This window comes from Hipposideros armiger, unplaced genomic scaffold, assembly GCF_001890085.2.
Source record: "Hipposideros armiger isolate ML-2016 unplaced genomic scaffold, ASM189008v1 scaffold_25, whole genome shotgun sequence".
NCBI classification, from domain to species: domain Eukaryota; kingdom Metazoa; phylum Chordata; class Mammalia; order Chiroptera; family Hipposideridae; genus Hipposideros; species Hipposideros armiger.
In genome coordinates, this window is record NW_017731375.1 from 2,936,598 (window position 1) to 2,950,968 (window position 14,371).

The 14,371-nt window shown below is 54.7% G+C and overlaps 1 protein-coding gene across 1 annotated transcript in view; it reads right to left on the reverse strand.

The window, feature by feature from the left end:
* SLIT3 (slit guidance ligand 3) overlaps positions 1-14,371 on the reverse strand; it is a 590,035-nt gene that overhangs the window by 88,446 nt on the left and 487,218 nt on the right. The window contains exons 13-16 of the mRNA XM_019635932.1: positions 13,704-13,847; positions 12,315-12,478; positions 2,385-2,535; positions 1,117-1,191 (exon numbers count right to left, since the gene is read on the reverse strand). Coding sequence (XP_019491477.1) covers positions 1,117-1,191; positions 2,385-2,535; positions 12,315-12,478; positions 13,704-13,847 — 534 coding nt within the window. The remainder of the gene's footprint in view (positions 1-1,116; positions 1,192-2,384; positions 2,536-12,314; positions 12,479-13,703; positions 13,848-14,371) is intronic.

Sequence of the window (14,371 nt, forward strand, 5' to 3'; positions counted from 1 at the left end):
TTGGTTTCGGCTGGGAACATGGGTGTAGGGAGGCTCAAGGGTTTTGCTGCTCTGACCATGTTTACGAAGGACCATGGAAGCACCGCGAGAATTGATTTTGAGATGACAAGACAAGTTTAGCGAGGAGGCACGTGAGCAACTAGGATCTGTGCTTAATGAGGCTGGCCGTAGCTCCTTTATTCCGGGGGGCAGACCCAAACTCTAAGGCTGGGAGATGTGGAGCAGGGGTCAAGGAGACGGGAGTTCAATGGAAAGAGCCCCTCATCTGGGCTGGTGCTCCTGTGGGGGTTACCGGGAAGGGGAGAGGACAGGGAAACAGCCCCGACCTCACCCTGTGACGACAGAGGACCCGGCTCGGAATGCCGGCTCTCATGCTTATAGGCTGTGTGTTCTCAGAGAAGTCCCGGGATCTCTCTGAGCCCCGCAGGCTTCCTGACGCGCACAGAGGGGATGTGAAGCCACCACAGGCAGGTGAGGCGTGGAGGACTAAAGGGGATGAGGCACAGGATGCGGGAGCACAGCCGCTGGCCCGGGACAGATTAATAACATCGTCCCTGCTTCCTTTAGCACTTGGCCCGAAGTCCTGGGCAGGCACAGGGGTATGGCGAGAGGCAGCCCTGGCAGTGGAGAGGCCAGGATCAAAGCACGTGGCCCTTTGCCTAAACCCAGGCCCTGGTCAGGCCCCAGGGCCCCCAGGCAGTGTGCGAAGCCGCTGGTGTTTCCTTTCCGAGGTGCCTCACTGAGGCAGAGGCCTTTAGAGTCCATTTCAAAACAAAGCTTTGAACTGTCACCTGGTAAAAGTCACTAAGTGACATGAACCCTAGACCTCATGTCCCATCCCTGGTCCTCTCCTGAGTCCTTCCCACCACCCCTTGGGGTAGGTACTGGGTGTGGGGTGGGGGACCGGGGTGTGCAGAGGGGATGGCGTGGCACCCACGCTCTGCACAACCCCTGACAATGTTCAAACAGTGACGCTTCATTTTGGTCTGTGTCCACGGCCAAGCCTTAGTGTCCTGCTTCCCAGGACATGCCCGCAGCGGGGCTCGGGGAGAGGCTGAGGGAGCCCCCCACGCCCCGGCTTTCTGCCTTGTCTCCCAAGGGCCCGAGCCGACTTACATTTTCCGCAGGTTGGGCAGCTTCTTGAAGATACCAGTGGCCTCTAAAACAGATATCTCATTGTCGTTCAGTCGCCTACATGGAAAGCAAGCAGATGAGGTGGGCACCTCCTTCGCTGCCCTCCATCGGCCCCTCGCCCCGCAGGACCCCCATAGCTTCAGCTGGGCTGCCTCACGCTCAGCCAAGGTCAACAGAGCCATGGAAAACTTCAGGGTCTACCCATTGGTCTGGGGTAGGGAGGTGTGGAGGGAGGGGAGGGAACAGAGGCCAGGCTCCTCCTCCTGGAGGAGGCCCCTGTGATAGGTGAGCTGGACTGTTGGGATACTCAGCACCCAGTCAACGGTCAGTGATGTGCGTGCCTTTTGTAGGGTCCCACTGAAAACTGCAACCTCCCAGGAAGGTTTCCCCACGTTCTCCGAACGCTCCAAGCCTCTCAGCTCCTTTCTGACCACATCCCTTTGCTGGGACTCCACGCCCATTCATACATGCTCCGGACAACAGGAGGGACATGTATGGATGTGCCTTGCCATGTGCTCCTGTGGCTTGTGAAGGCAGAGAGAATAATAGCAATGATAATGAGGACCACCTTCGTTTATCCAGAGCTTTGTCTGCACCAGGGTTCAAGATGAATTCTGTGCTTACATTCTGTTACTTAGTTTTCCCAGCCACCCTAGGAGATAGGATCACTGCCTCCATTTTATAGCAAAGAATCTGACACTCGGATGTCAGAAGCAACTGGCCACATGTCAGGGATGCTGGAGGAGACAGGCGTCGGACCAGGTCCGTCAGCCTCCGTGCGTCCTCACCCCCGCCAGGCTGCAAATTTTTAGCTCTTCCCTTTCCAGATAAACCAACACCTGCCTTTAGGAGCATGGATAACTGGAGGTTCAGGTATAGCTAATCATCTTAGTTGCTTTCTTGCTTTATAACAATTACTTATTTAATATCTACCTTTCCGGTTATACCGTACACTTTGTAGGGCCAGGAGGAACTGTCTGCTTTGCTCGCTGTGGAAGCTGGTGGGCCTAGCACAGTGCCTGGCTCACAGTAGGTAAAATATTTGTAGAATGAACGGACTGTCTTTAGGTGCGAGCAAGCTGTCCCCAGGGGATGCCTGGCTGTCTGCCCTCAGCCCAGGACATAGAGGACAGCCAAGGAGTGCTCATGTGACTGAGCCAGGAGAGGCCACCTCCAGGAGACCCTGCCAGGGCTGGCTCAGGGTGACTGGGTGTGTGGGAGCAGGGAGTTCATGCCCGGGCAGCACTTACAGGTCGGTGACGTATTCGGGGAGGTGGCTAGGGATGCGGGCCAGCTTCTGGTTGGAGCAGTCCACAATGGTGCCCTCACAGCGACACTTGTCGGGGCACACGAGGTCCATGAAGCAGTCGCTGCTGAACCTGCTGCGGTAATCCTCGGAGCCTGGGCGGGGCCAAAGAGAGGCGTCAGTGTCACCGGGGTTGTCACCGGGGTTTCCAGCACCGGGCAAGGCTGTGGGCAGCGTGGGTGGGGGGTGCAGTGACACAGTGACACAGCGTTGCCCCCTGGCCACCTTGCTGGTGCTCCCCCCCCGCCCCCCACTTTCCATCTGGTCTTTGTCATTCACCGCTCCAAGTGCTCTCAGAAACTATGCCCCAGCTCTGTGGGTTCATACATATTTGTGGGTCACGGACCTTTTTAAGAAACTGATGAAAGTCAGAGACATGCTCCTAGGAGGAGGAGTGCACAGAATTCGGCCTGCAATTCAGGGGGCTGCTTCGTCCACGACGCCCATGTTCATGACAACCCAAACGAAGATATACTGATGGGGTTTTGAGGTGGGGTTATGCCAGGGGTGGGAACGAGGTGAGGGGAGGCGGTCACAAGCTTAGTTGTCCTCGGGGCCTAAGAAGGTAACGGAACGATAAAGGAAGCCCAGCACATGGCGACCCATGACCTATGCCACCTGGTTTTATACTGAAAGAAGGTACTGCGAGTGGGGGGCCTGGGGAATTGGAGCCCACTGCCCTAATGCTTGGGAATTTGGCTCAGGGTTGCTGGATCATCTTTTAAAAAACATGCTGGTAATGAATTCAAATGTAAAACGCTGTGAAGAACAGAACAGCTCCTGTAAGGGCCAGACGTGCCCCCTCTAAGCCCTGCTTCGCTAGAGGGAAAGGCCAGTTCTGATGAGCTAAAAGTAGTTGGAGCTGAGATTTATTGTTTTCGGAATTTAATTTCTCTTGATGTTGCACAGTAATGGCAACAGGACGCACGACGTGCTGTCCGAGAGATGCCCTGGGGAGATGCTTTACGATCAGAATGAACCCCGGCACCTGGGCAAACCTCTGTGAGACCACGCGTCACGCCCGAGGGGACTGGGGGAGCCGGTTCTCCTGTCAGACACCAGCCCGTGGATGGGGATCTTGGGTCTTATTTGACCGTCAATGTTTCATGAGCACAATGTTAATCTCATATTAAGAGCCCGGTCCACGTCTGTCCAACGCATCAGTGGAGTGCCGCTAGCACGTCAGGTGTCCCGTCCGTGGGTATTTCTTAAGTGTTCCGGAGAGCGTGAACATCATTTGTCTGCCTGCTAGTCGCTGAGGCGTACCTTGGGGATCCTATCTGCAGTGGGAACCCCGTGGGGCACTGGCAGGTCAGAGGTTTTAGCAGCAGAGGGCGTGGGTTTGTCCAGCCTTTGCCACATACTCGCCTCGGTCTCTCCGCGTGTAAAATGGGGATGAAATAATCGCCCCTATCTCACAGGTGTTGTTGTGACAATGCGAGGAAGATCAAAGCAGTACAAGGTCTCTGGGAAAGGGTCAAGAGTTGTATAGATGTTTGTGATTCTACTCCTGTTTTTTTCTAGAACCCAGTGAAACATTTGGCATGTCGGAAGCCACTAAAACCTCAGTGTAGCTTGTGATAATAGCTGACATTTACTGAGCATGAACCACGGGCCAGGCACTATTCATTGAAATTCAAATGGGTGAGCCCATTAAATCCTCATGACACGCTGAGGTAGGTTATGATGACTCCATTTTATAGATGAGGAAACTGAGGTCCGCAGGTCACGGAGTACATGGCAGAGGGACAAACCCAGGCGGGATGCTGCCAGGGCCCACGTGACTAGTTCTATGCTTTGCTGCAGGCGTGCTTTTTGACAAGGCCTTCCTCTCAGACCTTCTAGGAAGGGTCATGAAGCCCCACTTGGTGGAGGTGGGCTGAATGCTGTGCTCCCGCTGTGGATTACAGTGAGGCAGGGAGCAGAGGTTTTCCACCGTCTTGGTTTTCCCATTATCAACCTGTACTAATTCCTGACTGGGAATGAACTTGGTGGTCTCTGGTTCTGAAGTGAACCTTCTCCTAAAACAAGGGGTCGGGGGCCTGGACCTGTCTCCTATCCCTCTCTGCTCCCTCCCTAGCCCCCTCCTTCACCCCACCTTCCACCTCCAGGCTCCTGGGAGCAAAATCTGTCGTGGATCCCCATGGTTAACTGGGTGGCTTCCTGGTCCAATGCCTTATGCAAATCTCTGGCCCTTGGCTTGCCAGAGTCCGTCCCCCTGACTACCTCTGACCCGGGCCGTTTCCCCATTTGCCCCGAGACACATCCGCGTGCTAATTCCATTTTGCAAGCCCTGCTAAAGGATAGCCCTCTCTTGTCCACTTCCAGGGGCTCCACGTGGTGATGGTGTGAAGGGGCGTTTCGTGCATATGCATATGTTTTTCCTTCAGAAGTGTCTCCGATGGGGTCCTCGCAAAGCGGAGGAACCCCGAGTGCTGGTTAAAGGCAGAAACCTAAGGCCAAGCGCAGTTTGCTCTCCTACACAATGAGCCTGACGATGCGCACCGGCTGGGCCGTGTCTGGGGACAGCCGCTGATTAAATGTGTTTTCGTTTTAATCAAGGTGAGAGCGGCTGTAGTTAGCAGGAATAGCTCTCTGTAGCATAGTTAGATTATAACTGGCGGACCTCTGCAATGGAACCACTGACCCATTTTAATAAAATGATTTTGCAATTAGATTCGACGGACTAATGTGTTCTTTCCAGCATTTCCCCCCTGCTGTTTTTGTTATTGCCCTGGTTTGTAATAATGATGGGGTCGGAGTGTAATATTTTATGTGAGTGGGAGCCAGAAATATTAATAATGGCGTATGTACGTAACCGAAAGGGGCCGTTCCCCAGTCACAGCCAGCCTGTAATGCCACCTCCATCACTTCATATTTCATTACTGAAACTACCCAGGGTTTCTCGGAGCCATTTGTTATGCCTAATGCTCATAACCACCCAAAAGTATTTTTAACTTTTCCAGAGCTTTAAAAGTCAATTTCAATCTCAATGCATATTTGTCACTGCCAGAAATACTTAGTAGGAGAGGAGAAACTGAAATAGACCGCTGCTTCTTCTCTTTGGGGTAAGTTCAGACAGGAGAGCTTTCAGAGGATTTTAAGAAGGGCCATAAAACTAAACCCCGGCTGAGACAGGTCTTGGGAGAGCTGATGTCACCTGGCGTTTGGCCGGCTCCTGGCCTTGCCCCGGAGTCCTCCTCCCCTCCCCCGGGCAGCTCACAACAACGACACTTGGTACATGATCAGAGATGATTTAATAGACCAGGGGGGTGGAAATCCACAGCAACGCGGTTTTATTATGAGTCCCTGCCCTACGGCCTCTCCCCAGGAGAGAATGTATGTAACAGGGTCATGGGTTTGGGGCAGGTAGGGAGCGGAAGTTCCCTTTCTTTGGGTGGACTTGGCTGCAGAGGCCAGGACTGGGTCCAGGATGCTATTGTCATGCACAGTCTGCATTTTTGTGTCATCTGTGGGGCAACCAGTTTGTTGAGCGGAAGTCACAGACTCGCTGTTATCTGATGACCATGGACCTATCAACGCACATGTCCAGAGCTCTCTTCTTTTGCCTCTACTATCTCTGAGATGGGAAGGACAGAAAAAAGAAGGAAAACAGAAGAAAGAGAACTTGAGGGGAGTAGGAGGCCTGCCGGGGTTTGTCAGCTGGAAAAGAGAGTTATGTGGACAAGAAAAGGGCCATGAGTCATGGATGGAAATAAGAGAACATCGCCAGGCACCTAGTTATCCACTGGTGGGCAAAGGCCCGGGGACCGGACACCAGTGGCTGCTGGAGTTTTACCAGGAGTTTGGTGATCACTTGGACAAACAGCTGTTCCCACCAGAGTCTGTTGTGAACGTGACCATGTGCCTGAGCACAGAGGGAAATGCCCATTGCCTGTGGCTGGGCACGGCCTGCTGCTGCAGGACCGGGGGTGGGGTGGCGGGTGGGAGGGTAGGGGTGGTGGTGGTGCCGACGGACGGGCGCCATTATGGACACACGCCTGGCATGCCAGGCATAGGGGGGCAGCACCGAGCAGCTCCGAATGCCCCCTCTGTTCAGAAGGAAAGAAAATGTCTTCGGGCCCGAGGATTTATTCTGTACCAAATGGATCTTGGCATATTCAAGCTGGAGAGGAGGACCCATTTAAATAGTGCTGGTTATTCTCTGTCTTACTCGTTATTTTCCATGAATGGAAGTAAGCTTGAGAGGGAATATTAAAAAGAAACTTTACCTTTACAGCTCCCTATCAATTCAAGTCAAGGTCGTTTTGATTTTAAAATTCAAGGCAAGGGGACTGTGCATAGCTGGGAAGGCCATGTATTACAGCTGTGAAAGGCATTCATGCTGGAGTCCGAGGACCCTGGGAAAGTTAGTTAACCTCCCTGAGGCTTCATATCCTCATCTGTAAAATGGGGCTGATGGACAGGGTTGTTGTGAAAATTAAAAAAAGGTAATGATGTAAAACAGTCCGGCGCCTGGCCTACAGTCAGTACATAATATATGGTGAAAGAATTCAGAGAGTACACAGGACTCTGCATGACTCAGCCATCTGGGCCCCTGGCTGAGCAGTAACCTGAGACACAGGAGACACATCCTCGCGAGAGCCCAGAGCCTGACACTGGGCCGATGCCAGGCTTTGGTTCCCACCATGGCGCTCTCTCAAGGGATAGGACACAGACTCCGGGGCACGAACCATCAACACAATCTTCTGGTTACACTGGGTCTGGGGCTTATCAAGAAACAAGCAGAATGGGGGCCGCCAAGATCCCTGTCTTTATTACAGCAGGTTTCTACACAGCCCTCAGTTGGCACGGGACGAACACCAGGGAAGGAACCCAGGACTTTGGCCTCCATGCTAACTGTGCTCGGAAGGTCAAGGGAACAGGCTCGACTCCAGGCTGCGTGGGGATCAGGGCCAGAGTACTGATGCGGAGTGGGGGTCAGGCTCCGACGGAGCCTCACAGGTCCAACATCAAGTCTCAGACTCACGCCAGTGCCACCTGCTCTCGTGTTCACATCCCTTCCCTATGTTTCCGGTAGAGATGGCAGGTGTGTGTGTGGGGGGGTGGGTCGTAGGCAGTATCACCTGTGGGTTAGCTGCCACTGGGCTGGGACGTTCCCATGAAACAATGACACACAAGCCTTGGGTATACCTGCTCCCTTTGGATGGAAGAGGATACGACGGTGGTTTCTGAGCTTGAACCTATCTCTCTGCCTGTCGGCGGGCATCCGGACTAGATGAGGGGGCTGGCGGCTCCATCTGGGGTAGGAGACATGGCCACGGGTCCTAGCTTGCCCCCACTGTGCGTCTCCACGCCCATTCCAGCCCCCATCTGCTCCCTGGAGGGGAGGCGCTCTGTGGGTGCTTCAAGACTCCTCCCACCCCTGCCCTGCGTGGGGCTGGACCGGGGCAGGTGGGCGGCAGTGCTCCAGAGCAGAGAAGAGGTGTCCAGCGATGGTGGCGGCGGTGGCGGGCCATGCTGCAGGAGAGCGCGGTGCTTTCCGCGGTGCTTGACAGAACCATGTTCCGTTTCCATCATTCCACCACATGGTTAGATCAAGCACAAAGGAAAGCCCCACGGCGACCGGTCAGAGTCAAGGTCAGGAAGCAGCGTCAGAGAGAGGACAGGAGCACTGAGAGGAAGCAGCGTGGAGAAGCGGAAGCCGGAGCAGGCCCCCACTGAGCGCGATTAGTACCAGGAGTGGGTTCTTCTGAAGACAGGAGCCCCCTGCCCCCTGCCCCGCCCCAGGGCAGGCACTGGAGGGAGGGAGGAGAATGGGTGGGAGACTGCTGGACGCTCGTACTCAGGAGTATCGGGGCAGAAGGAGCCCTTGCCAAGAGAGGGTAAGAAGTCAGGTGTCTGGTCATGTCGCAGGCCTGAGCTGAGCCCCTAAACCCCACTCGATCACACCATCTGATCTGACAAGGCATCCAACTGCGCAGAAGCATCTTCTGCACGCTCCGTGACCCCTCCCCGCAGCAGGGGGTTCCACACAGCCTGTTCCTCCAGCCCCTTAAACAGACAAGCCACAATTCCCAGTGGTCTGGCCAATCTGCAATGGTCTTCTTAAGGATAGATTCAGGAGTCTCCTCAGTGTCCTCAGGGTCCCCAGAAACCCTCAGGCTGACAGATGTTCCTCCCAGATTGTTTGAAGTATAACGGAGGGTAGTGTTGAGAGAAAATACATGTTCCTAGCCAGGGAGAAAGATGGGGGAGCCAATGGGACCCCATGTTTTGGACTGGAGACCCACAGTCACAATGGTCTGAGAACCCGGATTTTTACAGAGGAGGTGACAGTGCCCCTTATGGGGGGAACGAACAGCCAACAATTTCGAATGCCAAGAGCCCAGCTGAGAGGGCCCAGTCTTTGAATCCCTATCGGAAGAGGTTAGGGGCAGTTTTCCTGCACCTGCTGGCTTGGGACTTCCTCCCGGGCCACTGGGAGGGGACATGTGCACCATTGAGAGGCCAGGGCCAGGTGACCGGGACCTTCCTTGCTCAGCCCTCTGATAGGAGGGACAAGTCACTATTCCTCCACAGTGTGTTTTTGGGACAAGATGGTCTCAACGTCTCCACAGAGCATGGGTTGTATGCAATGGTGGGCCAGTGAGTCAAGGTCACTGCACAGCCCTGGGTCTCCTGTTCCTAAGCCCTCCCATCTCACCAGCTGCAGATGGCTGCTGTAACCTCGACTTGACTCTGCTTTGACTCCCAGGCATGCACTCTGGTTTGGGCATTTCACGTTCACGTTTGGTCAAGCCCTCAGGACCAGAGCAGGGAAAATGCATCCTTCTCCTTCCTGCTTCTAAGCCTTTAAAACGTATCTCCTTCTCTCCGGTGTGCTCAACAAAAGGAAGTCAAGGGACCAGGCAAAAAGTTAACCAAGAATGTTCACAGTACATCCGAAGTCCCGGGTTTTGGAGCTTGTCCTGAAAATACTACTCTAAAACCTTAGATAAAACTCTTCTGCTGAGTAGGCCCCAGTTTCTCCCTTCTCAGCATGGATTGGGTGGTCCCCAAGGGCTCTAAAATTCAAATTCCCTGAGCGGTATCTTGCTGCCTGCCATTTTTGGACGTAGTATGTCACCACCCTCTGTACTTCTCACCATGAGAGTTTCTTCCTTGCTGACTGGCTCTCCACACACAAATCAGGGAGGCAGGATGGAAGACAGACAGCATCTTCCAATTGCTAAGTGCTCCCCCTGGGATGGGCTTGGGGTCCCAGGCAGCCAGACGATGCCTTTTCGGGAGGCCTTAATCTGATGGTCAGATTACCCCAGCTGGCAGCCTTCACCTCTAACCTGATCTTGCTGCCCAGGGCGGTGGGTGCAGCTGATGGAGGCAGACACAGGGCAGCTGGAAGACCAGACACCCCGCCTACAGAGGGGCCTTCTGTGTTGCAGGAGCAGCCCTCAAATTGGTTCCTAATTATATCAGCTGTCTTTGCAATGGGGTGCTTTTACGGGAAAGTAAAACACAGAGTTATTATCTGTCAAATCCAGTATATGTCACCTGCCCCTCCTTTCTCCTGGAGTTCCCTGGAAACAGAGCTTTAGACCTGCGGCTCCTGTACTCTCACAAGGCCAAGGCTGGCCTGGGCCCCAGTGTCTCCCAAAGCCAAGGCCTTCGGGGCTCAGCAGTAACTCTCTCTACCTCTCCCTCTGCAGCTACAGAAGATAGAAACATGTAGGATGCTGTATGTAAGAATTAGCACAGCTCTAACTTTCTCTACCTTTATAGGAATAATCTTTCTGCATAGTATTGATTTAATAAAAACGATAGTTTAGAGAGGGTCAATCCAAGAACCCTGCCCCTTCTCCGTTTCTTTTTTTAAGTTCCGACCATTCCTACACCACATAGGAAAAGATGCCAGGATCCCCCCCAGTGCAAAGGTAGGCAGGGGCAGAGCTAGAGTTAGAACGAGGCTCTCCTGTTCTGCTTCCTAGGTCTGCTTGCTAGTTTCTCTTCTCCTATGTAGTTCTTTTGTTACCCCTCCCCCCCACCCCCCAATTCCAGCCTACGGTCACTCCTAGGCAACTGCCAAGATTGTGTCCCTAGGCGATGCCAGTCCTCAGACCCTGGGCTGATTCCTTCTCTTCCCCGCCCCCCAGAGCCTTGGCATCAATCTGGAGCCAAAATCATGGCAGGACTCCCATGAGAACGAGGGGTCGGGGCTGGCAGACGGCACCCTGCCTTCCTCGGCCTCTTATCGCGCCTCTTCTTGGGCATAACTGCTGTCAGAGCTAATGAATATGGCCCTGGCCAGACAGGGGTAGGGACAGAAGGACTGGGGTGCAAGGCACAGGAAAGGCCCCTGGGAATGAATGGTTGTGCCTCGGGTGACAGCTCTGAGCTGGCAGAGGATCTTCCTCCCAGAGGTGCTGCCAGCTCCAGGAAGGAACTTGAGAAAAGAGTTCCAGGGTGGGGAGAGGGTGGGAGTGGGGCCATCAGACTGGGAAAGAAAGTCATTCAAGCAGCTGGTCCTCTCTCTCCTTCTCTCCTAGACGCGGCGCCGTGTCCAGGAATGAGCCAGACCTGGGGACTGGCCCTGCCTCCACTGCTGGCCGTGACCCTGGGGCGCCCCTTCACCTCTGAGCCCTCGGCTCCCTGCACTGCAGAATGGGGACCTGTCCTGCTGACCTCACAGGACTTTTGGAAGAACCACATCAAAGCAGAAGCCCTCAGCACAGCGCTTGTCACAGGCACAAGCGAGAAACTGCCCTCAAAATTGACATTGTTATTCTGGGGAAGACCAATTGGGAACGACGTCTCAAACTGCCGCAAATCCCCTATATTATCCCCAAGCCCTCTCTAGGTGTTTGCTTCTGTTGAAGAAAATAGCTCAAGCTTAGCCTCCTGGAGACCTGGGCGAAACAATCTGACTTAGGGGACAAGGACCACTTGCAAAAAGCAGAAGCCAGCCTGCTGGTCCTCGCCCGGCGACCGGTGCCCACGCTGGCATTCTCCCCGGCAAAACTCACTCACGGGAGGCGCTCTCGGGCACGGGGAGAAGGAAGGTTCTTGCTGACACACAGATTGTGAGGGCTGGCTCCAGCCCGTCTCAGCACATCATGCTATCAATCTCTCACCATTGGGAGCACAATGCAGACTGGTGATTTTTTTCCCCCAGTAGCAAATGACACAAATGACAGTCATTTTTAACTGCCTGTTCGCCTAGCTATTGGGTCAAGGAGAGCTGCTTCTCTTTCCAAGATGAGCTGAGAATTCCCCTGCCATGCACCCCCCGTGTCTTTCCTGGGTACAGTGGGAAGGACGCTTTGTAGAGAGAGTGAGTTTGGGAACTGGACAGCAAGGCTTTGCTGTCCTCCCGAGCACAACTCTTTGCTGTTCTCTCCATAATCAGCATGTACCAGTCTGCGGTGGGGGAGGCCGCTGGCGAAAATGTTGTGAAACCTATAATATTGTGGTCTAGGACTATACCAAGGTGGTCTTAGAGGGGATGACAGGCCCCCAAGATTACACGCTGCCTGCAGCCTGGCCTGGGGTATATTTCTCTATCTGCCACTTGGGGAGCATGCTTTAGAAACTAAAAAAAAAAAAAAGGAAATGTGTCCAGGCTGGCCCAGCCTCTAGCTTTGACCCAGCCCTGGAGATAGGCTGCCGCCTGGGTTCTATCCCTCCTGAAACAGTGCATCCCCCCACCCCGTGCTTTCATTGTGTGTGTGTTTTATTTTAAATCCATAAGGTAATTGGTTTTCTGCAGGCCTAACTGAATTTCCCCAATTTAATTTGCAAAGCCGCTCCCCAGGAGCCATGCTAGCACTCGCTGTCCTCCAGATTGGATCACTGGCCTCTCCGGGGCTGCTGGGCTCCGGGTCGGAAAGTGGGGCCAGCCCCGAAACCTGATTACCTGAGCAGCGGAACTTCTTGCTCTTGATCTGGCTGATGCGCTTGTTGGCCAGCCGGCGAGGGCTGCTGCAGCGGGCCCCGCTTGTCTCGATGGGGTTGTCCTGGAGGTAGTCGGCCAGCCACTTCAAGTGGCAGTCACACACAAAGGGGTTTTGGGCTAAGTGGCTGTGAGATGGAGGGGAGCGCATCAGGAGTGGCCCGTGGTGCCCGCCCCACCCCCACCCCGCCTGGTGCTGGGGCCAGGAGGCCCGAGGGGACGCGGGGGCTGCTTTCATACAGGACCCAGAGAGGGGGCCTGAGGTCTGCTATCTGCAAAAGACACTCACAGGTGCAGCTGCCATGGGTCTGGGGACTCAGCCTCCCCCCACCTGGGGTAGGACCCGCTACTGATCGCCTCGACTCTCGCCCACGCCGGTTCTGAAGGGCAAAGCAAGCTGCAGGCCTAGGGTTTACGCTGAGAGCAGACAGCGCTTTACTTCTCCGAGCCCAGTAACACCAGGCGCACAGAGCAGCTGGCACGGCGACTGGCACATGGAGGGTGTTCCATATATAGTAGCGGGGACTGTTATTGTCCTCAGCACCATGAGAGCAGCAGCGTGGGTCTCGCTTCCCCTGGCTCAGTAAGAAAACTCTGCACAGTGCAGCACACAATGCTTTGCACGTGGCAGGGGGTCAGCAAGTAGCAGCTGTTCTTACTCTTTATGGGTTCCTGTCTCTGGCTGTGGGGCCAGTGAGTGCCAGATGACTCAGCGAGATTCCAGAAGCCCCCGGGCTCAGGGCCAGGCCACGGGCTGGGGCTGGGGTCTCAGCCTGGGGCTGGAGCCATCAAACACAAGCCGAGATCTGTAGTCAGTGGTCATTTATCTGACCAAACTATTTATGGACATCCGCAGTGCTTGGCGGAGAGGTGGGCTGCTCCCAGAGTCCCCGTGCCAGAGGTTTGGCTTTGCAGGGTGTTGGTAGGCAGGATAGGTTATGAGCAGAGATGGAGGCTGCTCAGAATACAGTGGCCACAGAGGTTAAGAGAGCAGCTGAGCAGCACCTCTGCCCAGATTCCAATCCTGCTTCTTACTGGCTGTGCCACCCTGAGTAAGTTACTTAACCTCTCTGTGCCTTGTTTTTTCTCACATAGAGCTGGGGGATCCTAACAGCATCTACCTCACTGGGTTGCTACGAGGCTTAAGGTTTGCACAGAGGGAAGGTCGTGAGCGTGGCGTGAGTGCTCAGTACAGGTAAGCTAGCACGATGCTAGCCTTTCACTCTCACGGCAGGTTCTAGAAACCCTCCTGGACCTGCTCGCTCTGCCCTCATTTTGGCAGTTCTCCGTGACTGGGCGTTTGGGGTCGCCTGCTGCCTGGGCACGCGCTGGCACTCGAGGCGGCGTACTCACAGCGTCTGGATGGCCTGCAGGGGGGCGAAGAGCCCCTTGCTGATGGTCTGCAGCTTGTTGTCGTACAGCGAGAGCAGGTTGAGGTTCTGCAGGTCCTGGAACGTGTTCACCCGCAGGCAGTTGATCTTGTTGGCGTTGAGCAGGCTGCAAGCAGGAGAGAGGCTGACACTCACTAACCCTGGTCACGACCCGAGGGCCATGGGCCCCAGAGCTCCCCGGGGGTTCTCCCCAGCCTGGGGCTCCTGCTGCTGAGCGGACAAAGAGAGGGCCTTGCGTTCCTGTGGCCACAGAAACTCGGAGCATGCCTGGACACTGTGCCACACCGCCCGTCGCCTGGACCTTCCCCCCAACCCATCCCCCAGCCCCAGGAAGACAGGAGATGGCAGCCCATGTGCTTCACTCTCAGCTGGAGAACACAGAGACCCCAGGATCCAAAAAACAAAACAAAACAAAAATCATTTGGCTCAATTGTTTTCAAGCTTTAGTTGACTAAGGGAAATTTTGATTCAGAAAAGTCCTTAGAGTTCTTTTGCATTACCTACCCCCCTGGAAATCTGACGAAAGTTATAGGCTATCCTCCCAGAAAAACTGCATCCATGGGTACGCATGCATGCACGCATATACTCATCCTCACTCTTTCTCTCCCTCTCCCTCTCCCTCTCCCTCTC